Source organism: Ornithodoros turicata, chromosome 1 (assembly GCF_037126465.1).
Source record: "Ornithodoros turicata isolate Travis chromosome 1, ASM3712646v1, whole genome shotgun sequence".
Lineage (NCBI taxonomy): Eukaryota > Metazoa > Arthropoda > Arachnida > Ixodida > Argasidae > Ornithodoros > Ornithodoros turicata.
In genome coordinates this window covers 157,466,061-157,493,572 of record NC_088201.1, presented here as the reverse complement: position 1 = coordinate 157,493,572, position 27,512 = coordinate 157,466,061, and the positions used below count along the sequence as shown (strand labels likewise).

Genomic DNA, 27,512 nt, shown 5'->3' with positions numbered 1-27,512 from the left:
TGCCTCAAACTTTCAGAGTCAAAAGCCAGATCCCCAGTGATCAGGTTTTTTAACTGCTACAATGTAGAGTTGGCCTCAACATGTGAAAGACATGTTGAAACGTTACTCCCTTAAGTGCCCTTTAACACGCGTTCCTGTGACCACTGTTTCCGTAGACATAAGCTCTGTCTACACACTGTATTGGGACTGTATGTTTCAGTAACGCTTGCTTTCCCACAAAACCTCTTTTAGTGTATTTGAGAACGGAAGACGTAGGAAGCATCCAAAATTTAGAGGTTTATTACGAGCTTTCAGCCATACACTGGCCTTCTTCAGGTGCATTGTGCATATGTTACAAAACAATGTATAGCACCAACATGGGTGAGGGCAGAAAGGAAGAGGGTGAGAGAGTACATAGTGATGAACTGCTTGACACATTTGATGACACAAAAAATATTCGAAAAAGGGGGGAAAGTAACAACCAGGAAAGAAAAGCGAGGAAGAAAAAAATGTGCGTGGCATTGAGACCTGTTGGAGAGATTAAAACCTATGTGAATGGGAGTGCAGATGTTTTTTCCCAGAAAACAGTCGCAGCAGTTGAACAAACATCCGCAGTCTCATTCACATAGGTTTTAGTCTCTTCAATGGGTCTCAATGCCACACGCATTTTTGTTTTCCTTCTTTTCTTTCCCGGTTGTTACTTCCCCCTTTTTTGAATATTTTTTGTACCATCAAATGTGTCAAGCAGTTCATCACTATGTACTCCCTCACCTTCTTCTTTTCTGCCCTCACCCATGTTGGTGCTATATATTGTTTTGTAACATGTGCGCAATGTACCTGAAGAAGTGCAGTCTCTGATTGAAAGCTCGTTATAAATCTCGAAATTTTGGATGCTTCCTACATCTTCCATTCTCAAGCATACCTTTATGACTTCGTCATTTTTCATTGATTTCTTCGTCTACATTAGTGTATTTGCTTAGAATGCTTTGGCCTTCTGTGAAAAGTGCTTAGTTTTTATAATTTTTAACACTTACAAGTCACGTGAGCTATGGTGTGCATGGGCAGCAGTCGAGCTGGCAAAAAAAGAGGGACACAGAATAGTTGTTTGTTAGCTCTGGAAACTACTGTTCCTCTACTAAATTAATTCCTTTGTGAACTCTTGGAAACTTCAGTTCCCCCTTTTTTGTTTTGTCATTAGTGATGTTTCTCTTTGCAAGCAAGTTGCCGCTGTGCTGCTCTCATCGCAGGTTTTTGTAACCGTTGCCTCCACATGTTTCTCTTTGCAAGCAAGTTGCCGCTGTGCTGCTCTCATAGCAGGTTTTTGTAACCGTTGCCTCCACATGTTTCTCTTTGCAAGCAAGTTGCCGCTGTGCTGCTCTCATAGCAGGTTTTTGTAACCGTTACCTCCACAGAAACAAAAAAGCTGGCTGTGTTTTTTGCTATTCTGTCTCAGAAATTTGATAACCTTTTTTTGGAGTGGGGTTGACATGCAGTTCCCTCAGGCCTTAACTTGACCTTTGCTTGACTTTTTGATGCTAGCCTCCTTTTGTATACAGCCTTTTGTACCTTTTTGTAGAAATAAACACCTGGAACTCCCATACTGTTTATTGCCCCTTGTTCACTACTATAGCCTTATGATGACGTGTGGAGTGACATTGTTCGGTTGAAAGTGCAGGGTGAGTATTATACCTTCATCTGTGGCATGAAGTATGAGTATATGTATGAGTATGGCGTGGCATGAGTATATACAGGGTGTCTTTGTTTAGCCACAACAGAGTGCTTCACAAAGAGTGATAAAAGAAAAATGAGTGCTGCTTTTCTGCTTTTTGAATAAGAAAAATAAGGTGCTACTGATTATGTAGCACCTGTTTCTTACTCAAGTCTCAGAAAAGTAGCGCTAATTTTTCCTTTATCGCTTTCTTTGTGAAGCGCTCTGTTGTGGCTAACCAAAGCCCCTTGTATATGCAGCCGCAGGGATGCGCTGCAGCATTCAATTACACCTTTTTGAAAGGTGTAAAACATGCAAAACACCCATTTCAAACAGTGTCAGAACGGAATTAAAAAGGGTGTTTTATGTTACAAACACCCTTTGTAAAGGTGTTTATTGCACAATACACCTTTTTGAAAGGGTGTTACAGTTGATGCGGTGTAAAAAAGGGTGCCAGCCATAGGACAAAAAGGTGTAAGCGGTTTATACCCAAAAAGGTGTTTTTGAATTTACTGTGTAGGAGGCTCCGTTGCAACGTTATGGGTCTTTTCAGCGCTGTGTGGAGCAGGGGAGGCGACTTGGGATCTTTTGATCACCTCACTGAAAGATGCCTTGGTGTGCAGGGCGCCCTTGCGTGGGCGAGCCTTCGCCGTGGTGGTAGTTTCATGACGTGGGGCAGGATCTTTTCTGCTTTCTTTTGAAGCACGGAAGATTATACGGGCCTCACGTATAGGGACACGACTGTTGACGCCGTAGCGAGGGGCCGCTGTTTCTAACTGCTTTACGGGGCAGGCATTGTCGAGCGTGGAATGTGCCTTACCACAGTTCTGACATTTCAGTGACGGCGCCACCTGTGGAAGCCACAGTGCAAGCCAGCAAGTACATATACAAAGGAAAAATACCTAATGCTCTATGGCTTCACGTTGAGCATATGTTAACAATTTGATCGTGCACTCCAAGCCGAGTACAGCTGTTTCGTCCTACTTCGGAGTCGTCAGCCCGGCATAGGGAAGTGACACGATCTTGGGTCGGCTCTGACAGTGCGTCTCGGCGAGACGTCAATGTTCCACGGTGACGGCGCCATCTGTGGAGGCCGCAGTGCAAGCCAGCAAGTAGGTACAGGGTGTCCCAGAAAACGTGCCATTGAATTATGATAAAAAACTACGCCACCTAGAATCATGCGGTCAACGGCATTTGTTCTTACTAGGTTTTTGCCACCTCCTGATGTGAATGCCGTGTAACGTAAGTTTAACTGTGTAAATTTTTGCCAACTGAAGTCGGAAATTTGCCACGTAAAGGTCACTTTTTACCCCACCAATGTGAAGAGCGTGTTTAATTTACTCAAATTAATGATAATTTACAGGGATATTCAGGACGCATTCTAACCGCCCTGTCCCCCCCCCCTGCTTCCTGCTGTCCTCTCTCCATCTGTCCACATCTGTACGCCGCTCATAGTCACAGTTGCTTCGCGGCGCTAACACGCAATTAAAAATAATAAAACATAACTGCACCACAAGCACGCTGAAGGCCAACCATTGTACAGAATGTTACATATATCATTTATGCCTTTTTGTGACAATTATCGTAACTCCATAATTGTCACAAAAATTAAGTGGCGATTTACGGTAAATGCGAGAGAAATGCGTTAAGCGCCTTTTCCCGTTTAAGTCCGACTTCCGGGTGTTCGCTGACGGTCTATACTTCCGGTCCAACTCAACTTTTGGTAGTCCACTTCAGGTCTAACCTGACTTCCGGTTGTCCACTTCCCGTCTATACTTGACTTCCGGTATCCACTTCCGGTCCAACTCTACTTCCGGTTGTCAACTTTCGGTCTAACCTTACTTCCGATTGTTAGTCTAAACACGACTTCCGGTTGCCCACTCCCGGTCTAACTTGACTGCCGGTTGTCCACTTCCCGTCTATACTTAACTTCTGGTATACACTTCCGGTCTAACCTGACTTCTAGTAGTCCACTTCCCATCTACAGTTGACTTTCAGTATCCATTCCCGTGAAAACTCAACTTCCGGTTGTACACTTCCCGTCTATGCTTGACTTCCAGTGTTCAGTGGTGGCCTAAACCGACTTCCAGTTGTGCACTTCTGGTGTAACTTGACTTGCGGTTGTCCACTTCCCGTCTGTATACTAGACTTCCGATATGCACTTCTGGTCCAACTCAACTTCCGGTTCTCCGCTTCCGATCCAACCTGACTGCCTGCTGTCCACCTCCGGTCTATACTTGACTTGCTGTTCGACACTTTCAATTACCATGTGTAACTCCATTTAATGAACCTTTAATTAACCTCAATTACTTTCAATTACCCTGTAATTACCGAATGTAGGCGGAGTTTATCCGAAATAATTTTGAATTTCATTTAATTGCCCTGAATTACATTTGCTTGCGTCAATTACTCTCAATTCCCCTCTAATTGATGTTACTTACCTTTAATCACATTTAATTACCACCGGTAACCTGTAGTTCCCTTCGGTAACCTTTAATCTCATTTAATCTTTTTCTGAATTACATATATCTTACATTCATTGCCTTTAAACTCAACTTTCTTTTCTTTAATTGCCTTTAATTACTTCTAATTACCTTAAATTACTCCTACCTCTTTCTCTTAGTTACCCTTGACTACCTCAATTTCAAATCATTTACCTCCATTTAGATTTACCCTCTTATATCCCCCCTACGTGTCCACTTATACCTCTGCCTCGTTGAGGCTTCGCCATCTCACACACGGATCACACACACACACACTTTGGGATTTCCGAAGACTTTCCAGACGAATGTCGGCACAGTTCCCCTGAAGTCGGCCCAGGACGCATACTAACCCCCACTCCTTCCTGCTGTCCTCTCCCCATCTGTCCACGTCTGTACGCCGCCCATAGCCACACACACACACACACACTTACATACAGCTTTTTCCAGCTTGACATTCCTAATGCTAACCTATTACAAAAGGCATACGCCTCACATTTGCAAGAGATCAGGGATAGAACGATGCCATTCATGATAATGGTTTGCTAGCTGCGTGCTATGCGGCGAAGTCCAGTTTTAAGAATGGACAATGCTCCTTCGAAATGGTGCGTTTTCCGGAATAGGCAGGGTGCGGCTTCTATTAATGCTCACAAAATGTTTTTAGCCAAATGCCAGTCGGATCTGATCGCTTCCTATCCTCATCTTTTGGCGTCAGCGTCACCTCATGTCATCCTAATGCTGGGTCACAGTCGTGACACCGCCCGCATTTGTGAGGCCGACTACGCACGCACCACCACAAAATGCTTTCAGCATCATATCTTCTCAGTCACAAGAATGTGTTTTACGTAAGTGCAGATCATTGTCGTAGCCACGGGGGGGGGGGGGTTTCGAGCCCCCCCTACCTGCCACGACCCGACCCACGCAAATCGTGCAAATCCGCGGCGTGCAGTTCATGGCGTCTATCTAAGCGGCACTCGTGAATGGTTTTCAAACTGAGCTTTTCAAAGTACTTACAATCTCGTGACACCACCTCATTGGACATGACAGCCTATATATGTAATCGTATTGTGAACATCCAAATAAATTACTTTAGTTCTTTTTCTTTCTTTTTTTCTCACCCACATTTTGCGGTGTGGACAAGTATACATCCGTTGTCGCACCCAGGATCAGTGGGGGGGGGGGGGCGAGTTTTCCCCTTTGGTAGCGCGTCCGCGCTCATCATAATTTGTTAATCTATCGTGGAATGATAGAGCAAAGTCTTTTCCTCGTCTGTAAAGATAAAAATGTGCCAGCGATGTGCTCGAACGACTGAAAGCATTTCAATTCGGGAAAGGTCATTTTCCAGTTATGTGTCCACCGCGAGGTTCCTCGTATCGTTTATTACGAACGGGATATGTTGTATTGGTCGTGCCGGTACAGGCGGAGAGTGTAACTGAGGTTCCTGGCTAATCTCAATAGGTATCCTATTTATCATGAATTTGTTGCTTCGAAATGACTGTTTCGGACCGTAAAGTATGAGAAGTCGGGGACAGCAAGCAAGCGACACAAGCAGCACAAGTAAAATATGTGCAACGCAGAGATGAAGGCTTAGGAGGGAATGCGTCCCCTTGTCATAGTCCCTGGCACTTCCCTTCCTGGGTTCCTCAGCTTCCTTGTCAACACGTGCGCTTTGTGTCTCGTGTTGGAAAATAGATACCTTCACGTGTTTCTACACTGCAACTCAGTTTCCACATTCACCGATAACAAAAAAAAGAAAAAAAAAGAAACGGATTCATTTCACGTGTGCGAACTTCTAACGATACTTGTAACGATAAACACAATGACAACGCGACAACATTGAATATTCATCTGTGGACACTAATACGCGACCAAAATAGTCAGGTATATCTTCGAGGAGTCAGTCATTGTTTGCGCCTGTATCACTTTGGTGCCGAACGTAGGTGAGAACGCGGTAATCGACTTCGATTAGCTTGACGAGAATAGGGCCCCTGATGTTTTTCCTTTATGTACATACAGGGTGTCCCAGAAAACGTGTCATTGAATTATAATAAAAAAACTACGCCATCTAGAATCATGCGGTCAACAGCATTTGTTCTTATTAGGTTTTTGCCACCTCCTAATGTGAACGTCATGTACTCAAAGCTTAATTATGTAAATATTTGCGAACTGAACTCGGAAATTTGCCAAGTAAAGGTAACTTTTTTACTCCATTAATATGAAGAGCGTGCCGAATTCACTCAAATTCATGATAATTCACAGTGATATTCACGAGCTATCCCATCGGAAAAAATAGTCGAATATCATGCTTTTCGGAGCACCGGACCATAGCGCGCGATGACTTTTCGAGCGCAATCGCTCGCAGTGCGACGAAAGGAGGTTCCGAAGCCAGCCCACAGAGTGATAGTAGAAAAAGTAACAGTTCCTAAAATTGGGAGAGGGAAAGCATTATCCCAGCGAAAGTCAGACGTGATAAGCCGTGCCTGTTTTATCTCTTTCTGCGATGTCGGGGAGGGCTGGGTTTCTAACCTCCTTTCGTGGGACTGACAAAGATTGCGCTGAAAAATTCATCGTGCACTATTCTGTGCGACCTCCGTAGAGCATGATGTTCGGCTATTTTTTCCGATGGGATAGCTCCTGAACATCCCTGTCAATTATCATTAATTTGACTAAATTAGACACGCTCTTCGCATTGGTGGGGTAAAAAAGTGACCTTTACTAGGCAAATTTCCGACTTAAGCTCGAAAAAATTTACATCATTAAACTTACGTTACACAACATTCACATGAGGAGGTGGCAAAAACCCAGTAAGAACAAATGCCATTGACCGCATGACTCTAGGTTGTGTAGTTTTTTTATTATAATTCAATGACACGTTTTCTGGGACACCCTGTATAAGCAAATGCAGTGCTCCGTATGCGCTGTTACGTTCGAAAAAAAACGACAAGGAAAGTCGCTACGTAACAATTGGCTGACGAAGATGGTGAGCAACTGTCCGGCCTCAGCGCTTCAACGGTGATTAATTTTCGGGGATCCGAAAAAAACTCTACCATGCAGTGTAGCCCAGCACCACGACGTCCAATTATATCATCAGAAAGCTTCCTGTCCTTTTTTTTTTGCGTTCTCCTTCTTCCAACAAGGCTCCTTGTACTTGTCATAGCAACAATCAAAGACTCCCAAGCAGCACAATGTACTGAAAGTCGAGTGCAATAGGGGTGGACGCTACGTGTTTTATCAATATTCTTTGGTTTCAGGAGTCTGTTTAAGGCCTTCCACCTAACTGTCCACCCCTATTGCACTCGACTTTCAGTACATTGTGCTGCTTGGGCTAGTACACTACACACATATCCCACAACTTAAGCGACCGTTGCTACTGATACGACGCCACTCCATTTCCTGGAAGCCCTTATCCCCATACCGCACTTAAGCTATGCGTCATCACAGATTAGAGCACGCTACGTAACTGCCGTCATAGTCGCCTCATAGGAAAGCCGATATCTTCATTACGTGCAGTAAAGTTCATCGTTCGAGCTGTTCTCGCCCCTGCAGCGTCTGCATCCCATCGCACTCGGAGGAACATCTCGTCCCAACATGCCTGCCGTCCGTTTTTATCCCCCGCCGTCGCTGGACTCGTTCGGAATGTGCGAGTATTGTGGGGCATCCTCCATGTACCTCTGGAAAGCAACCACCTGTGAGCATTACGTATGCAAGAAGTGCTTACTGAACAAGGAATCTTCGCAAGCGCCTCCATGTTCCCGCTGCAACGGAAGTAGCCTCTTGCTCTGTCCTGGTTCAATATTTGGCTGCAAGTATCAGACGGCCATCCCTCATAACTGTGTGGACCACCTTCGCACCTGCCCTCGACGCCCGACGCCGTGTCCCAACGAGTGTTCTTCCATTGTCTCCAACACCGACCTGCCAAAACACTTGACCGATGAGTGTCTCAAGCGTACGCAGGAGTGCGGTTTCTGCCACGGAAACTATTTCGTCTCCGAGATTGGGAGTCACTTTAAGGACTGTCAGGATTATCCGGTCACATGTCAGTACTGCAACCAAGAGAACATTAGACGCGGCAGCTTAGAGGAACATGGCGCCGGTTGCCGCAAAACACCGAAACTTTGCAAGATGGCCGCTTTGGGGTGCACATTCAAGGCAGGTGATGACGAAATGGAACCTCACTTGACGCTCGAGAAACACGCGATGTGCATGCATGAGATGAAGGTGCAAATGAACAGCCTGGAAGCGGAAATCCGCCATGCGCGTGACGAGTGCAGTCGTGAGAAACAAGAACGACAAAAGGAAGAGGAGAAACACAAGAACGAACTCAAAATTCGAGACGAGGAGCTCCGGAAGCTTCGGAAGGACTTTGAAGCATTGCTGCGACATTTTGGCCCGAGCAGCGATAATGCGTGAGAGGAACTTTTCTTGACGGCATACTGATAAATTGCGCCGCTGAAGCTCCACATCGCTTTTTCTGATCCCCCCCTTCTTTTTATATAACCAATCGAGTACGTAACCGTGCGACAGGTATAAAAATATAAAAATATACCTCCGTGGAATACTAGTGTATTATAACCAAGTGGTTAAATGCGGAATACTTTTCTAGTACTTCCGAAAATGATCCTCGCTTTCGGTTGGAATACCATCGTCAATTGCCTGCGCAGAATTTCTTGGAGTGTTTCCTGCAAGACCCTGCATAGTATAGGACCCGTGGATTGCGTTTGGGACAATATTTTCTATCGTGACTCCCAACGGGTATACTGTCCCCGTTCGTAAAACTTTTTTTCCATTGTGTTGCTACCTCTGTGCTTTGAATTAGAATACGATGTGATGTACAATATATTATCGGATCATAATACTTCACATATGAACATCTATTACTTTATGATACGAAAAGTCCTGTAGGACAAGTACTGCAATAAAGTTACATGTTTGACAGCCAAGCTTATATCTCTCAAGAAAACATTTGCACCACAAAACGTGCAGGACCTCATGAATATTTCAGCTTCACTTTTTGAAACAATAGCTTACGATATTCTGAAAGCCCATACGAACTGCGTCTGTGACCACCCTTGATTTTCAGAAAGCGGTCTTCTAAATAATCGTAAATTAACCATTCCGAAACAGATATGTGGCCGCCGTTTTTATGACCGTATAGCACTTTTATAATGAACTTCACCACATAGAACGCTCCTAGCCCACCATCACCCAGAATGATGTCGTTATCTGCTCTAATTTGTTGAAAACTGGAGGCGTCTGCCCTTTTTTGTGACACGGTGAAGTTCATCCCGAAGAGTTCGGTTCAGGCGGTCTACACCGTTGACGTAAGGGATATCAAAGTTCTTTCAAGACACCCCTCAGACGGTATATACCGCTGGATAATTCCAGTTTAAAACGACCAAGGTCCGCCTATTACATTTTTTTATTTCAGTAAAAAAAAATAATGTTGTAAACGCCCTTGAGTGAAGACGAAAGCACGTACCCGGAGCTTCCTACGATCAACCAGTCCACAGATGGAGAGGGGGTAAGGTGGCGCCTTCTTCGCAACGTGATATTTTCTCGCGACTTTGCAGCGTTACTGATGCCATTCCATTTGCGTCACAGCCCTCATCGGGAGCACACGTTAAGTCTGGGCACTCTAGTATACCTGTACGGAGTGAAAACAGTGTCACTTTAAAGGGTCGCTGAAGAAAAAAACGCCAAACTCAGAAGATATGACAAAAATTGCATATTTTTTAGCGCTCATAGCTCCTGGACGGCAGGTCAGATATCCGCAAAATGAAGTACGCTTTTCATATGCAATCTTTCCTCTATCGTTCAGTATATGGAAAACCATTAAAAAAAACGTTTCGTTGACGAAAGAGATGTCAGTGAAGTTAGGCGAGAGCTGAAAATTGACGATGTTTGGTATGGCATACCCCAGCCGCTGCAACACTTATTCCTATAATTTTGCGGTCACTGAAAGGCCAGCGTATCCCATAAATCCAGCTGCAAAAATATGTTGCACTGTTCTAGTAGGGTTTACGCAGCGAATTTTTTTTCTGTGCCCATGTCTCGCCGTTGCAGCCTTGCACTCCGACTCCATTTTCGAGTGGCACGCCGTCGCGCGTTTCCCATTTCACAGGGCCTTCGGTCTCCGTAATGTTGCACTGATTTCGGCCGCTGGCACTTATTTGTGGACATGTCCACGTCTGCATTCATATTTACGTGCAAACCTTTCAGATGCCGTTGCGAGACGCACAGATGACGTCTGTCTATTATGCCGCTGCGTAGTTTCATTTTAAATCGCACAACCAATGAAAGTCGTATTTTTTAATTTGCCCAGAAAAAATATATGTTAGAGGACAGCTCAAACGAAGCAAATCGCACCACGTGCGAGGCTCGTGCGTGGGGTAGTTTCCGAGAGGAAGAGGAGGAAAGTCTGAGGCTGCTTGAGCGCGCTTTCTTCTGGACCGACTTTGACGGGATCTAGCACCGCTGATTTTATGCCTAGGAAGTGGAGATTTTTCGTGATTACAGGCTGCACCATAGACACTGTCGACAGCCACCCACAGAACTCTGAGCGCCACAGATTTTCTGTTAAAAAATGCCAGACTTGGCGTAAACGTTCAAAAAGGTCAAACTTTGTATTTGCTTCATGACGGAACGTCTGAGGACATCGAGCTTAGTGCCATTCGATAGGATGTCGAAAGACCTTTCGTACTGTATAACGTTCATTTTTCTGAGTCTAGTGCTTTGTGTGTTATTAGCTTGAGAATCGCACATGGTAGGGGAAAATTGCCAATGTTGCATCTCAATTTTCTCAAAAATGCCATCTTCGATTTCCTTGATTATTTTTGAAAAGGTGGCGTCATGTCTCTACTTTAGACCCCAAGTGAGACAATCTTTTATTTTTACCCGAGAGGCGCGCAGCGATTTGTTTGTTCAGGCATGGTCCACGAGACTGCAGCCTTGCGCGCCCCAGCCACGAGCACGCGACCTTCAACCTCTTCTTTGCTACAGTTCTCCTGCAGACGTAGTGATCAATGACCACACTGCGTGAGCTTGTTGTAGTGTCCCCAGAGCATCACTTTACGTTTACCCAATGGTCTCCCAGTTCCGTCAGGCTCATTCAAACTGTGGGAGAGTACATGAGTTGCTTGTGCGCCCTTGACGAGAAGCCCAAGTCCTCGAACATACCGACAAAGTAGTGAGAAGAAACGAAGCGCTTGCGAGACCCCTTCAGGTGATGGATGCAACTAAAGAATCAGCGGTGCTAGATCCCGTCAAAGTCGGTCCAGAAGAAAGCGCGCTCAAGCAGCCTCAGACTTTCCTCCTCTCCCACGCGGAAACTACTCCACGCACGAGCGTCGCACGTGGCGCAATTTGCGTCGTTTGAGCTGTTCTCTAACATATATTTTTTCTAGGCGAATTAAAAAATACGACTTTCACACGTTGTTCGATTTAAAATGAAACTACCCCGCTGCGACTGAGAGTGGAGTACTGACTGACAATTTGTAGCTGAGTATAAGCAACAACTTTTGAAACAGTTTTGTTAATACTGCACACGGTGTGCGCTAAAAAAATGTTGTACTGGGAAGTGATACCAAGTGGCTCATTGCTGGAGGTGCAGTCTTTATTGCAGCGGCAAGAAGTAACAAAAAACTGTCATTAGCTTAACTTACATTACATTAACTTATGTAAAGCATTAACCTACATTACATAGGTAGCATATGCATCCCCTGAGCCCCTATTTGGTCAATTAGACAGAATTTGGTCAGTAAGAGGAAGGTTGCACCAAGCCAGACAGGCGAACACTTGTCGGTAGAATGCGCCCCTCATTATTTTTTTATTAATATATGTCACAAATAGATGTCACGATAATTTCCGTCGCAGAAAGGCATGGTACCAATGCAGTGTAGGCTGACAGTTTTTGTTACTTCTTTTTGCGGCTGTAATGAAGACGGCACCTCCAGCAATCAGCCGCTGGTAGCACTTCCCAGTACAGAATTTAATAAAAAAAATTAACACCTTGTGCGGTATTGACAAAAGTTGTTGCTATACTCGGCTACTCCTGTCAGTACTCCAATCTCAGTTTCTGCGGAATAATAGACAGACGCGATCTGTTGGTGTCGCAACGGCATATAAAATGGTTGCTCGTAATTAAGAATGCCGACGTGGACATGTCCACAAACAAGTGCCTGCAGCGGGAATCAATGCAACATCAGGAAGACCGAAGGCAAGTGCAATTCAAAACGCGCGATGGCGTGCCACTCGAAAGTGGAGTCGGAGTGCAAGGCCACAACGACGAAACCTGGGCACAGAGAAAAATTCGCTGCGTTCACCCTACTAAAATAGTGCAACATATTTTTGCAGCTGGATTTAGGGGATACGTTGGCCTTTATGTAGCCGCAAAATTATTAGAATAAGTATTGCAGCAGCTGAGGTATGCCATACCAAACATCGGCAGTTTTCTGCTCACACCTAACTTTACTAACATCTCTTTGGGAAACGAAACAGATTAGAATGGTTTTCTATATATATTGAACGATAGAAGAAAGATTGCGCATTAAAAGCATACTTCATTTACGAATATCTGACCTGCCGACGACGAGCTATGAGCGCCAAAAAATGTACAATTTTTGTCATATCTGCTGACTTTTGCATTTTTTCTTCAGTGGCCCTTTAAAGTGACACTGTTTTCACTCCGTACAGGTATACTAGAGTGCCCAGACTGACATGTGTTACCTGACATGACAGACTGACATGTGTTACCTATTAATGACAGTTTTTTGTTACTTCTTCTTGCGGCTGCAATAAAGACGGCACCTCCAGCAATGAGCCACTTGGTAGAACACTTTTTTAGATAACACTTTTTTAGCGCACACTCTGTGCAGTATTAACAAAACTGTTTCAAAAGTTGTTGCTTATACTCAGCTACAAATTGTCAGTCAGTACTCCACTCTCAGTCGCAGCGGCATAATAGACAGACGTCATCTGTGAGTCTCGCAACGGCATCTGAAAGGTTTGCACGTCAATATGAATGCAGACGAGGACATGTCCAGAAATAAGTGCCAGCGGCGGAAATCAGTGCAACATTAGGGAGACCGAAGGCCCTGTGAAATGGGAAACGCGCGATGGCGCGCCACTCGAAAATGAAGTCGGAGTGCAAGGCTGCAACGGCGATACATGGGCACAGAAAAAAATTCGCTGCGTACATCCTACTAAAATAATGCAACATATTTTTGCAGCTGGATTTAGGGGATGCGTTGGCCTTTCAAGGAGCACAAAGGGCCATCCAAAAAAATTTCAGATTAAGACGTTGGATGAAAGTGTATGTGTCATTTTACCGAACAGCGCGAAAGGTTTTGATGTGTGCAATTTGTTTCCCAGAAAAAAAACTCACATAAACATAGCTCCGCGCGTTCACCCTTAACTCGCTACTCCGGGTGAAACGAGGATGAGGAGGTGATGATGACGCGATAGGGAGGGGGGGGGGGCTCGTTCTGATTCGCTGGTCAATTGGGGTCAGCGCCCTGTCCCTTTGCCGGCGTAAACCAGTTTTGACAGTTCCTTTGGAGAATCGGGGATGGAAGGAGCGGCCGCAGCAATGGACGACTTCGAGGTTCCGCCGGAGTACCGGCATCTAATGCCTCTTTCCCCTTGGGAAATTCGCACACTGCGGCGGTGTGCGGCACAAAAACACGGCCGTACGGCGATACTCCTGTGATGCCGGCACAGGTTCAGTTTGCCGGCGTCCGCGACAGCGGCCGCCGCTACGAAGCTAAAACGCCGAGACAGCGCGGCCGAGTGGTAAGTCGACGTGAGACATACGTGCATTTTATACTGGCTGATATGTAATTTCTCATCTCCGTCACAGGTGCACATGCGGTTCGTGCCGCTCAATGGACACGGGACGCGAAGACGTCTGCTGTCGGGACGTGCCGGCAGCAATGCAAAAAATGCCCGTGGGGTGCGTCGCAACAGCCGCAGAATTTCAGGCGTCGTGTCTCACAGAAATTGTGGTGCAATTAGCACTGCAGATGCTTGAAAACCAGGGAGTTCTCAGGAACACCCCACTGCATGAGTAAGTTCTCAATGTAAAGTAGGTTGCTCATCTTGTCATTATGGTACGATACTTATGTTGTGCTGCTGTCAGCATCGCTTTCGCTTGTTTAGATGCATAAAGTCAGATCAAATTTCCCTCAAAACATAACGCCACGAATTATATGAAGGTTCATAGATATTTCGCTGGTAGTTTGAGTGCAAGAGACTATTGACTTTTATTTTTTATTGTTGCTCCTAAAGCCTACTTTGGCTTTGTTACACTATCAACAAACAAAATGTACCGTCATAAGGTATGTTTAACATCAAGCACATTAGAATAAATTCAACTCCAGGTGATAGTGCAGGTGATGCCTTGCTGGAAGACTGCAATGTAAGGGATGTTATGCTAGAGAAAGGTGGAAAACAAAATTAGCAGTTTCCAATATTTGCCTGAGGGAGGAAATGTCATTGAGTTACCTTTGAGTAAAGTTTGCTCTTTGCTCCTCATCGGTGGCTGTATGCCTTTCTCCAGGCAATGAAATGCTGTTCCTTAGTTGCAGTGACACCTGATGAAATCTGGTATTGATAATCATAAGTCTAGGGACCTATAGTTGCACTGCGAAGGGGAAGCGTAACAAGCAACGTGGTTGAAAAGTGCCTACCCCAAAATAATTTGACACAAATTTGGTACTGATGCCTTGCTGGAATTCTGGGGCTCTTACGCTCGAGGAAAGTGGAAAACAAAATTAGCAGTTTCCAATATTTGCCTGAGGGAGGAAATGTCATTGAGTTACCTTTGAGTAAAGTTTGCTCTTTGCTCCTCATCGGTGGCTGTATGCCTTTCTCCAGGCAATGAAATGCTGTTCCTTAGTTGCAGTGACACCTGATGAAATCTGGTATTGATAATCATAAGTCTAGGGACATATAGTTGCACTGCGAAGGGGAAGCGTAACAAGCAACGTGGTTGAAAAGTGCCTACCCCAAAATAATTTGACACAAATTTGGTACTGATGCCTTGCTGGAATTCTGGGGCTCTTACGCTCGAGGAAAGTGGAAAACAAAATTAGCAGTTTCCAATATTTGCCTGAGGGAGGAAATGTCATTGAGTTACCTTTGAGTAAAGTTTGCTCTTTGCTCCTCATCGGTGGCTGTATGCCTTTCTTCAGGCAATGAAATGCTGTTCCTTAGTTGCAGTGACACCTGATGAAATCTGGTATTGATAATCATAAGTCTAGGGACATATAGTTGCACTGCGAAGGGGAAGCGTAACAAGCAACGTGGTTGAAAAGTGCCTACCCCAAAATAATTTGACACAAATTTGGTACTGATGCCTTGCTGGAATTCTGGGGCTCTTACGCTCGAGGAAAGTGGAAAACAAAATTAGCAGTTTCCAATATTTGCCTGAGGGAGGAAATGTCATTGAGTTACCTTTGAGTAAAGTTTGCTCTTTGCTCCTCATCGGTGACTGTATTTATTCTTTGAGTTGTCACTATGCAGTCTTTTTCTTGAGTTTGTTCTTGAAGAATGAGTGTGTCAGCATGAAGTACAATTTCCCTCTTCACTGAGTATCCGACTACCAAAGCAATCACTCACCTTACATGTCTTATCTCAAATTGTGCTGCTTCTTGTGTGATCGTCAAACACTTTCCTTGCTATAAAGGAAACAAATTTGTTGTTCACCTAATGATATGGCTATGCTATGGCTATATACCTAATGATATGGATTAGTGATAGCGATAAATGAATCATGTGTTTCGTAGAACAAGGCACCGTGAATTTTAGGAAATCATGACCGAGCCAGAGTAATGCTTTTTCAGAGCCCTGAACAGCTGAGTAGCAGACAGCATTTCTCTGTACCAATCAGCGAGCGCCCCCCCCCCCCCCCCCCCCTACAATGTCAGCGGGAGGTCCCCGGCAGATCATTTGCTGGTTCTGCTCCCCACCACCGTTGCGCACGGTCGCTTTTTGCGGTGTACTTTAAACTCAATTTCTGCGATAATTATGACTCTATGGTGTGAATTACTTCTCATGGTGCATCTTACTGGTCTACTTAACAGTTTTATAGGAAGAAAACCGGGTGTTAAAAATGACTTCTGTGCTACTTTCAGTGACCGCAAAATTATTGGAATAAGTATTGCAGCGTCTGGGGTATGCCATACCAAACATCGTCAATTTTCAGCTCTCGCCTAACTTCACTGACATCTCTTTCGGCAACGAAACGGGTTTGAATGGTTTTCCATATACTGAACGATAGAGGGAAGATTTGTCACAAATCCGTGATTCCGGCGCATTTCGGGAACTTTTTCGAAGATGGACTATGTAGCCAAAAGTACGGTAGCCGAGAGCTGCATTTGTTTTTATACATCATGTACTTTGTCTAGACGTCGAAATGGCCTTTTTCCTGCGAAAAGCAGTTAGTGTTTATGTCTGGGGACCGAACATTGGGAAGGGCAGCGAACCCCTGGCCGTGTGGTCGCAGGTGTCAAGTGACACCACCGAGTGTGTGTGCGTCTGGAAGTCTGGAATTCCTTCTTCCCGGCACTTGAGAAAAAGAACATAACAAGCAAAACGAACAGTGAACCAGACCAGGAGCGAGACCAAGAAAAGTCAGTCGTGGTTTGGAAACAAGCGTGTGCGGCAGCGTCAGTCCTCGAGGGGAGACGTCGGCGAGTTCCTTTGTTTGGGTGCGTCGTGCAAGAAACCGCAGAGACCACAGACCGAAAAGGACCCCCGCCGCGCGACCCTACTCATCCCAGCACCTTTCTGACAACGGACATTCGGACCTTCTGTGCAAAACAGCTAAGACTTTGAAATTCTCTGTCACCTTGTTGAAACTGTGTTAAGGCCATTTCCACGTAGATAATGTTTTCTTAATGAGCATTGCACCTTGTATTATTTAGGTATAATTAATATCTGTGTTGAAGCATTCATCGGTTGTTTCTTTTTAATTTTGTAAGATTGAGTAAAACTTTGTGTTGGATTGTTATCGTTGTACCCTGAGTCACTCCTTTGACGATTACACCATCGTGCTCTAACGAGTGCTGATCGCCCTGGGTCGAACTAAGTATTGTCGAGGGAATCGTGGGTTGGCTAGAGTGTTGATTTGTCCGTCAGTAACCGCCGAGTGTAGACCGGCGAGTGCATAAGTCTCTCAGTCTTCGGGACCGAGCGCTTAACGGAGTAACGTGGTGTACAACCACATCGCAATCAGCATCCCCACCGATTTTGGGATCATCTCAAAACGCGAACTCAAGTTCATTCCCAATCAACAATATATATCGTAACAAAAATGGCGTCCGCGACAGGACTCAGGTGGCGATGCATGGTGTAGTCTGTTGGAGGTGTTGTCTCTGGATATTGAATGATTGAGGTTGTTGTCAGAGGTGCCGTTATCAGGTATGGTCATGGAGATCGGCAAATTAGTTGAGATAGGCGAGAAGCTTGGATTGCAAGGGCGTGAGCTTCAGGAATGGATAAATCAGGAGAGGACTAGAGATCGCGAGGAGCGGGCTCTAGAACGAGAGCGCATGAGGGAGGCCGAAGCCAAGGCTATAGAAGCACACGAAAGAGAAAAGGAGGCGCACGAAAGAGAGAGAGAAATTTTGGAAATGAAGCTGCGGCTTTCCGAAAAAGGTTCCGCCCAAGTGAGTGGGTCGGACGAAGGACAGACGGTTCCGCCATCGTCGCAGTTTCAGGGAATTAGTCCCCATAAGTTGATGTCAGCGTATGACGAAAAGAAAGATGATTTAGATGCATATTTGATGCGTTTTGAACGAATAGCCGATGGTCAGAAGTGGCCTAAGGAGCAATGGGCAGCGGCATTGAGTATGTGCCTTAGCGGAGAAGCTTTGAGCGTGTTTGGGAGGTTACCAGCAAGCGATTGCAACGACTACGTGAAGCTGAAAGAGGCCTTGCTGAGTAGATTCCGTTTGACGGAAGACGGTTTTCGTGGCAAGTTCCAAACCGCACCACCCGTAGATGGAGAAACGGCGGGTCAGTACCTCGCTAGGCTAGATAACTACTGGGAAAGATGGTTGCAGCTAGCAGGAACAAAGAAAGAATACGAAGATGTCAAAGAACTGATGATCCGCGAAAGGTTTTTAGAACGATGCGACCCGAAGCTGGCGTTATTCATCAAAGAGAGGAAGCCGAAGAGCCGAAAAGACCTGTCCGAATTATCGGACCAGTTCATGAACGCGCAGGGGCGTACAAACCTGGGGAAGAAAACTAGCGAAAGCGGAGTTCCGGAGAAGCAAGCTACTCCCGTGTCGGGAAAAACAGGAGTCGATGGGAAAGGCGCAAGCCCAGGTGTAGCACAGCGGCAGCGATGCCTGATCTGCAATAGGCTCGGGCACAAGTCCTCTAATTGTCGTACAAATGTACCTAGAGGAGCCTCAGACATAATTTGCTACAGGTGTGGACGTCGTGGACACAAGAGCTCGGAGTGCAGGAGTACAAATACTGCACAGAAGGATGGAACTGAAAATTCGGTATCCACATGCGTTCAGGGAGGATATGTTGAACTCAAGAGCGGGGAGAAGGTACCCGTGGTAAACGTTGCGTCCAAGGACAAACGTCTACCAGAGGAGAACAACTTGCCGGTTGTGGAAGGCATTATAGACGGCAAACGCGTCAAAATTCTCCGAGATACAGGGTGTAACACTGTCATCGTTAAAAAAGCACTGATTACGCCCGAGCAGCTGACGGGAAAGACGATGACTGTGTTCCTACTTGATCGCAAGGTCAGAATGTTACCTGTTGCCGCCGTTCACATTCAGTCACCGTACTACACGGGGGAGCTTGAGGCAGGATGCATGGAGGATCCTTTATTTGACGTTATACTTGGGAATGTGCCCGGAATGCGACGCGTTGAGGAAGAAGACCCACACTGGGAAACCGAACCTAACAATGCAGAAGACACTGGTTCAAAGGAACAAGACGTTCCCGAACTAGAAGGGAATACACAGAGTGTGGGAGGTGGCCAGCAAGAAATGCCTCCTAAGATACTTGCGGTGACTACGCGACAACAGTCCAGGAAGCAGAGGGAAAATTTCCGGCAGTTGAGAAGTCCACTCCTAAGCGAGGGCATAGTGACCGAAGATTTCGGTAAAGAGCAAAAGGCCAACCCGACTTAGCAAAAGTTTTTTGCTTCCATCGGAAAACAATTCCAAAGCAAGAACCGGCGTCAGGGCAGCTACCTATTTTTTGAGGAAAACGATTCGCTTCATCGGAAGTACAAATCGTTTGGTGGGGAGACAACAATTCAGCTAATGGTACCTCAAAAATTCAGGCTTACGGTCTTGGAGTTGGCACACAATGGAATAATGGCGGGACATCAAGGGGCAAAACGCACGGCCGAGAGAGTTATGACAGAATTTTACTGGCCAGGACTGCAGTCAGACGTGAAAAGGTTTGTCCGAACGTGCGACATTTGCCAGAGAACCAGTGACAAGGGCAGGACGCGACCTTTGCCACTAGGGAAAATGCCTATCATCGACACTCCATTCAAAAGAGTGGCCATCGATATCGTCGGACCGATAAAACCACCGTCGGAAGGGGGCAATCGCTACATACTTACTCTCGTCGACTATGCTACCAGATTTCCGGCAGCCGTTGCTTTGCCAAGCATCGAAACAGAAAGAGTAGCTGAAGCTCTACTGAACATATTTTCCCGGGTTGGATTGCCAGATGAAATACTCAGCGACAGGGGGTCCAACTTCACTTCCGACCTGATGAGGGAGATCAGTCGGCTGCTATCAGTTCGCCAGCTCACCACAACACCATACCACCCGATGGCCAACGGACTCGTAGAGAAGTTCAATGGAACACTGAAGAAGATGCTGAAGCGAATGTGCCATGAGCGCCCACGGGACTGGGATCGCTATTTGTCACCCCTTTTATTTGCATATAGGGAGGTGCCACAGGCAAGCCTGGGATTTTCCCCATTTGAGCTTTTGTACGGCCGAAAGATGAAGGGGCCGTTGGCAATTTTGAAACAGCTGTGGGGCGGAGCACAGATTGATGAAGAGGTGAAGATGACGTATCAGCATGTATTGGATCTGCGTAACAAGCTGGAAGAGACTTGTCAAATCGCCCACGAGGAGCTGGAGAACGCGTCGCAGTGATACAAGAAGTATTATGACACGAGAAGCAGAGACCGACAGCTCCAGGTTGGAGACGAAGCCCTACTGTTACTTCCGACGGAGGGAAATAAATTAATGATGCAATGGAAAGGACCCTTCAAAATAATTGAAAAGAAGGGAGAAGCTGACTATGTTATCGACCTCGGACACAAAAAGAAGCTGTTTCATGCGAACATTCTGAAGAAGTATGAACAAAGAGAACCAGCGACACAAGTAAACGCCATGTTGGCATCGGTGGCTGCGAGGGATGAGTGCGAAGACCACGTGGACGTCGACGTGGAGGTTCCTACTACGTTAGGAGAAACGAGAGAAGATTGCCGAGATGTAATCGTCGGTGAGGAGTTAAGCACACAGCAGAGAAGTGACGTGCGAAACCTAACGACGGCGTATCAAGAAATATTTTCCGACTTGCCCGGCTCCACTAATTTGGTGGAATGCAACTTACAGACGGCAACAGACTGTCCTGTGCATGTGAAACAATATCCCCTTCCGTTTGCCGTACGAGGTGAGGTTGAGAGGGAGTTGGAGGGAATGCTTCAACTGGGAATTGTTGAAAAGTCCAACTCTCCGTACCATTCTCCAGTTTTGATCGTAAAGAAATCCGACGGATCAAACAGGGTGTGCATTGATTTCCGAAGACTCAACGACATCCTCGTTGCAGACGCAGAGCCCATTCCCAGGTCGGATTGCCTAATTGCAGAGGTTGGCTCTCGCGTATATTTCACTAAACTCGACCTTGCCAAGGGATATTGGCAGATTCCCCTCAATGAGGAGTCAAAACCAAAAACCGCATTTTCGACACCAAGTGGCCTGTATCAGTTCAGGTACATGCCGTTCGGTTTGAAGACAGCACCAGCGGTATTTGCAAAACTCATGCGAGAAGTGCTGCAGGGAATCCCCAATGTGCAACATTACTACGATGACGTACTCATCGCGACTGATACGTGGGAAGAACACGTTCAGACCCTGAACGAAGTTTTCAGGAAGATAAGAGAAGCAGGGCTAACGATACGACCAACAAAGTGCGAAATTGGGTTCACGGAGTTGTCATTCCTGGGACACAAGATTGGTCACGGGAAACAAAGCCCCATCTCAGCTACATTGGAAAGAATCAAGAATGCACCGAGGCCGAAGACGAAGACACAGGTTCGGTCGTTTTTAGGACTGACTGGCTACTATCGACAATTCATCCCTAACTATTCGTCGATTGCTGCGCCACTGTCAGACCTGACGAAGAAACGAGAGAAAACCCACGTAAAATGGGGAGAAGAGCAAGAACGGTCGTTCTGTACGCTCAAAGCGCGTCTTGCTGAGGCACCCATTTTGCAGTTGCCCGATTTCACGAAGCCGTTTATTCTTCGAACAGACGCCTCTGACACAGGCTTAGGAGCGGTTCTACTTCAACGGGGTTCCGATGATCTTCACCCAGTAGGGTATGCCAGTAGAAAGTTATTAGGCCGAGAGCGGGCGTACTCAACCATTGAGAAGGAATGCCTCGCTATTGTCTGGGCAATCAGACATTTCCACATATTTCTGTATGGGACCCAGTTCGTTATTCAAACTGATCATCAGCCGCTTAGATACCTTGACAGCGCGAAGTACTTGAATACTCGAGTGCTCCGTTGGGCACTAGCTGTGCAAGAGTATGATTTCAAAGTCGAGGGCATCAAGGGCAAAGATAATGTCGGTGCCGACTACTTAAGTAGAACCTAATGAGGGCACTTTTCATGATGTCGATATGCATGAGTTATGCATGGCTTCTTAACTGTAATCTGTTTACGTACCCATGTAACGTTTTTATTACACTTCATGCCAATTGTATATGCATGGGCATATGGGTGGAAAAAGTAAAGCGTGCGCTGCATACACAGCCGATCGAAATGTTACTCCATTTTGTTGTTCAATTTGTGCTCATATGCTCATCTGTTTGGGTTTTGCTGTCCCAAGCTGTTCAATCGAACGTTTGTGTTATTATGCCGTCGGAATCTCGTCTATTGTAAGGTTTGAAATGTTAACCCGTCAACATTCTTGAAAAGGGGGCAGTGTCACAAATCCGTGATTCCGGCGCATTTCGGGAACTTTTTCGAACATGGACTATGTAGCCAAAAGTACGGTAGCCGAGAGCTGCATTTGTTTTTATACATCATGTACTTTGTCTAGACGTCGAAATGGCCTTTTTCCTGCGAAAAGCAGTTAGTGTTTATGTCTGGGGACCGAACATTGGGAAGGGCAGCGAACCTCTGGCCGTGTGGTCGCAGGTGTCAAGTGACACCACCGAGTGTGTGTGCGTCTGGAAGTCTGGAATTCCTTCTTCCCGGCACTTGAGAAAAAGAACATAACAAGCAAAACGAACAGTGAACCAGACCAGGAGCGAGACCAAGAAAAGTCAGTCGTGGTTTGGAAACAAGCGTGTGCGGCAGCGTCAGTCCTCGAGGGGAGACGTCGGCGAGTTCCTTTGTTTGGGTGCGTCGTGCAAGAAACCGCAGAGACCACAGACCGAAAAGGACCCCCGCCGCGCGACCCTACTCATCCCAGCACCTTTCTGACAACGGACATTCGGACCTTCTGTGCAAAACAGCTAAGACTTTGAAATTCTCTGTCACCTTGTTGAAACTGTGTTAAGGCCATTTCCACGTAGATAATGTTTTCTTAATGAGCATTGCACCTTGTATTATTTAGGTATAATTAATATCTGTGTTGAAGCATTCATCGGTTGTTTCTTTTTAATTTTGTAAGATTGAGTAAAACTTTGTGTTGGATTGTTATCGTTGTACCCTGAGTCACTCCTTTGACGATTACACCATCGTGCTCTAACGAGTGCTGATCGCCCTGGGTCGAACTAAGTATTGTCGAGGGAATCGTGGGTTGGCTAGAGTGTTGATTTGTCCGTCAGTAACCGCCGAGTGTAGACCGGCGAGTGCATAAGTCTCTCAGTCTTCGGGACCGAGCGCTTAACGGAGTAACGTGGTGTACAACCACATCGCAATCAGCATCCCCACCGATTTTGGGATCATCTCAAAACGCGAACTCAAGTTCATTCCCAATCGACAATATATATCGTAACAAGATTGCATATGAAAAGCGTACTTCATTTACGGATATCTGACCTGCCGTCCAGGAGCTATGAGCGCTAAAAAATGTGCAATTTTTGTCATATCTTCTGAGTTTGGCGTTTTTTCTTCAGTGACCCTTTAAAGTGACACTGTTTCCACTCCGTACAGGTATACTAGAGTGCCCAGACTTTACGTGTGCTCCCGGTGAGGACTGTGACGCGAATGGAATGGCATCAGTAAGGGTGCAAAGTCGCGAGAAAATATCACGTTGCGAAGAAGGCGCCACCTTACCACCTCTCCATCTGTGGTCTGGTTGATCGTAGGAAGCTCCGGGTACCTGCTTTCGTCTTCACTCAAGGTCGTTTACAACATATATTTTTTTCACTGAAATCAAAAAATGTAATCGGCGGACCTTGGTCGATTTAAAATGGAATTACCCAGCGGTATATACCGTCTGAGGGGTGTCTTGAAAGAACTTTGGTATCCCTTACGTCAACGGTGTAGACCGCCTGAAGCGAACTCTTCGGAATGAACTTCACCGTGTCACAAAAAAGGGCGTACGCCTCCAGTTTTCAACAAATTAGAGCAGATAACGATATCATTCTGGTTGATGGTGGGCTAGGAGCGTTCTTTGTGGTGAAGTTCATTTTAAGAGTGCTATACGATCATAAAAACGGCGGCCGCATATCTGTTTCGGAATGGTTAATTTACCGCTTCCGCCGAAGACTGCTTTCTGAAAATCAAGGGTGGTCACTGACGCAGTTCGTATGGGCTTTCAGAATATCGTAAGCTATTGTTTCAAAAAGTGAAGCTGACATTTAATATAACGGGTCATTCCTGGTTCATTCCTTGGTTCACTGTCCGGATCTTCTGTCATTAATTTAATAATAATAATTTATATAACGTCCAGGCTAAGGCACTAAGATACCCCCTGTTTCTTGAGTTCGGATGTGCAGCGATCAGAGTTTTTTAACACGTGTTATGACTTATTCCAAGTACGTTCATCGACATCATGACATCGATATATATATTTTTTAATTTGCAGACAGGTCGCATCTGCCATTAGGACTGTAATGCTATAGTCGTGCATGTAACACTTGATTGATGTGAATTTGATGTTTTCTTCTTTTAACGCGGTGCGACATTATTCACACCATGGTTGTTGATGGGCGCCATCAATATAAAAATTTATGTTCATTGAATTATCATTAGTGAAAATGACGCTATAGCTAATGTATTTAATAAATACTTTGGTGATATCGCAGAGTACGCGAAATGTGACAATTTCGATCGCCACCTCACAAAATGAGTAGGATAACTGTACTAGAAATATTCATGAGGTCCTGCACGTTTTGTGGTGCAAATGTTTTCTTGAGAGATATAAGCTTGGCTGTCAAACATGTAACTTTATTGCAGTACTTGTCCTACAAGACTTTTCGTATCATAAAGTAATATGTACATCACATCGTATTGTAATTCAAAGCACAAAGGTAGCAACACAATGGGAAAAAAAAGTTGTACTAACGTGGACAGTATAGCCGCTGGGAGTCACGATAGAAAATATTGTCCCAAACACAATCGACGGGTCCTATACTATGCAGGGGCCTTACAGGAAACACTCCAAGCAATTCTGCGCAGGCAATTGACGATGGTATTCCAAACGTGAGCGAGAATCGTTTTCGGAAGTACTGGAAAAGTATTCCGCATTTAACCACTTGGTTATAATACACTAGTATTCAACGGAGGTATATTTTTATACCTGTCGCACGGTTACGTACTCGATTGGTTATATAAAAAGAAGGGGGGGGATCAGAAAAAGCGATGTGGAGCTTCAGCGGCGCAATTTATCAGTATGCCGTCAAGAAAAGTTCCTCTCACGCATTATCGCAGCTCTGGCCAAAATGTCGCAGCAATGCTTCAAAGTCCTTCCAAAGCTTCCGGAGCTCTTCGTCTCGAATTTTGAGTTCGTTCTTGTGTTTCTCCTCTTCCTTTTGTCGTTCTTGTTTCTCACGACTGCACTCCTCACGCACCTGGCAGATTTCCGCTTCCAGGCTGTTCATTTGCACCTTCATCTCATGTATGCACATCGCGTGTTTCTCGAGCGTCAAGTGATGTTCCATTTCGTCATCACCTGCCTTGAATGTGCACCCCAAAGCGGCCATCTTGCAAAGTTTCGGTGTTTTGCGGCAACCGGCGCCATGTTCCTCTAAGCTGCCGCGTCTAATGTTCTCTTGGTTGCAGTACTGACATGTGACCGGATAATCCTGACAGTCCTTAAAGTGACTCCCAATCTCGGAGACGAAATAGTTCCCGTGGCAGAAACGGCACTCCTGCGTACGCCTGGGACACTCATCGGTCAAGTGTTTTGGCAGGTCGGTCTTGGAGACAATGGAAGAACACTCGTTGGGACACGGAGTCGGGCGTCGAGGGCAGGTGCGGAGGTGGTCCACACAGTTATGAGGGATGGCCGTCTGATACTTGCAGCCAAATATTGAACCAGGACAGAGCAAGAGGCTGCTTCCGTTGCATCGGGGACATCGAGGCGCTTGCGAAGGTTCCTTGTTCAGTAAGCACTTCTTGCATACGGAATGCTCACAGGTGGTTGCTTTCCAGACGTACATGGAGGATGCCCCACAATATTCGCACATTCCCAAGGAGTCCAGCGACGGCGGGGGATAAAAACGGACGGCAGGCATGTTGGGACGAGATGTTCCTCCGAGTGCGATGGGATGCAAACGCTGCAGGGGCGAGAACAGCTCGAACGATGAACTTTACTGCACGTAATGAAGATATCGGCTTTCCTATGAGGCGACTATGACGGGAGTTACGTAGCGTGCTCTAATCTGTGATGACGCATAGCTTAAGTGCGGTATGGCGATAAGGGCTTCCAGGAAATGGAGTGGCGTCGTATCAGTAGCAACGGTCGCTTAAGTTGTGGGATATGTGTGTAGTGTACTAGCCCAAGCAGCACAATGTACTGAAAGTCGAGTGCAATAGGGGTGGACGGTTAGGTGGAAGGCCTTAAACAGACTCCTGAAACCAAAGAATATTGATAAAACAAGTAGCGTCCACCCCTATTCCACTCGACTTTCAGTACATTGTGCTGCTTGGGAGTCTTTGATTGTTGCTATGACAAGTACAAGGAGCCTTGTTGGAAGAAGGAGAACGCCAAAAAAAAAAAAGGACAGGAAGCTTTCTGATGATATAATTGGACGTCGTGGTGCTGCGCTACAGTGCACGGTAGAGTTTTTTTCGGATCCCCGAAAATTAATCACCGTTGAAGCGCTGAGGCCGGACAGTTGCTCACCGTCTTCGTCAGCCAGTTGTTACGTAGCGACTTTCCTTGTCGTTTTTTCCGAACGTATCAGCACATACGGAGCACAGCTCGAACGAGGAACTTTACTGCACGTAATGAAGATATCGGGTTTCCTATGAGGCGACTATGACGGGAGTTACGTGGCGTGCTCTAATCTGTGGTGACGCGTAACGCAAGTGCGGTATGGCGATAAGGGCTTCCAGGAAATGGAGTGGCGTCGTATCAGTAGCAACGGTCGCTTAAGTTGTGCGATATGTGTGTAGTGTACTAGTCTTTGATTGTTGCTTTATGATAAGTACAAGGATGCATAATGTAAAACCCCGAGACTAGCCTTTTTTCCTAGCCATTTTTTCATTGTCAAGTACAAGGAGCCTTGTTGAAAGAAGGAGAACGCCAAAAAAAGGACAGGAAGCTTTCTGATGATATAATTGGATGTCGTGGTGCTGCGCTATAGTGCACGGTAGAGTTTTCTTCGGATCACTGAAAATTACTCACCGTTGAAGCGCTGAGGCCGGCTCACCATCTTCGTCAGCCAGTTGTTACGTAGCGACTTTCTTTGTCGTTTTTTCCTAACGTATCAGCACATACGGAGCACTGGATTTGCTTATATGTACATAAAGGAAAAACATCAGGGGCCCTATTCTCATCAAACTAATCGACGTCGATTTCCGCGTTCTCACCTACATTCGGCACCAAAGTGAAAAAGGCGCAAAAAATGACTGACTCCCGGAAGATATACCTCACTATTTTGGTCGTGTATTAGTGTCCACAGATGAACATTCAATGTTGTCGCATTGTCATTGTGTTTGT

General features: G+C 45.8%; 2 protein-coding genes and 1 long non-coding RNA gene across 3 annotated transcripts; 1 reads left to right on the top strand and 2 right to left on the bottom strand.

Moving 5' to 3' along the window:
- Positions 1 to 7,755: 7,755 nt before the first annotated feature.
- On the top strand, positions 7,756 to 8,577 carry LOC135388159 (TNF receptor-associated factor 4-like). Its single transcript, XM_064617533.1, has one exon. It carries the CDS (start codon positions 7,756 to 7,758, stop codon positions 8,575 to 8,577), a length of 822 nt encoding a protein of 273 aa, XP_064473603.1.
- Positions 8,578 to 14,417: 5,840 nt separating this feature from the next.
- Positions 14,418 to 14,771, bottom strand: LOC135371624 (uncharacterized). Its single transcript, XR_010415670.1, has 2 exons — positions 14,668 to 14,771; positions 14,418 to 14,596 (listed from the first exon to the last, which is right to left on the bottom strand). It is a non-coding gene; the product is annotated as an uncharacterized LOC135371624 (long non-coding RNA).
- Positions 14,772 to 24,809: 10,038 nt separating this feature from the next.
- Positions 24,810 to 26,208, bottom strand: LOC135371616 (TNF receptor-associated factor 4-like). The gene has a single exon (XM_064605606.1). It carries the CDS (start codon positions 26,080 to 26,082, stop codon positions 25,261 to 25,263), a length of 822 nt encoding a protein of 273 aa, XP_064461676.1. The 5' UTR covers positions 26,083 to 26,208; the 3' UTR covers positions 24,810 to 25,260.
- Positions 26,209 to 27,512: the final 1,304 nt, after the last annotated feature.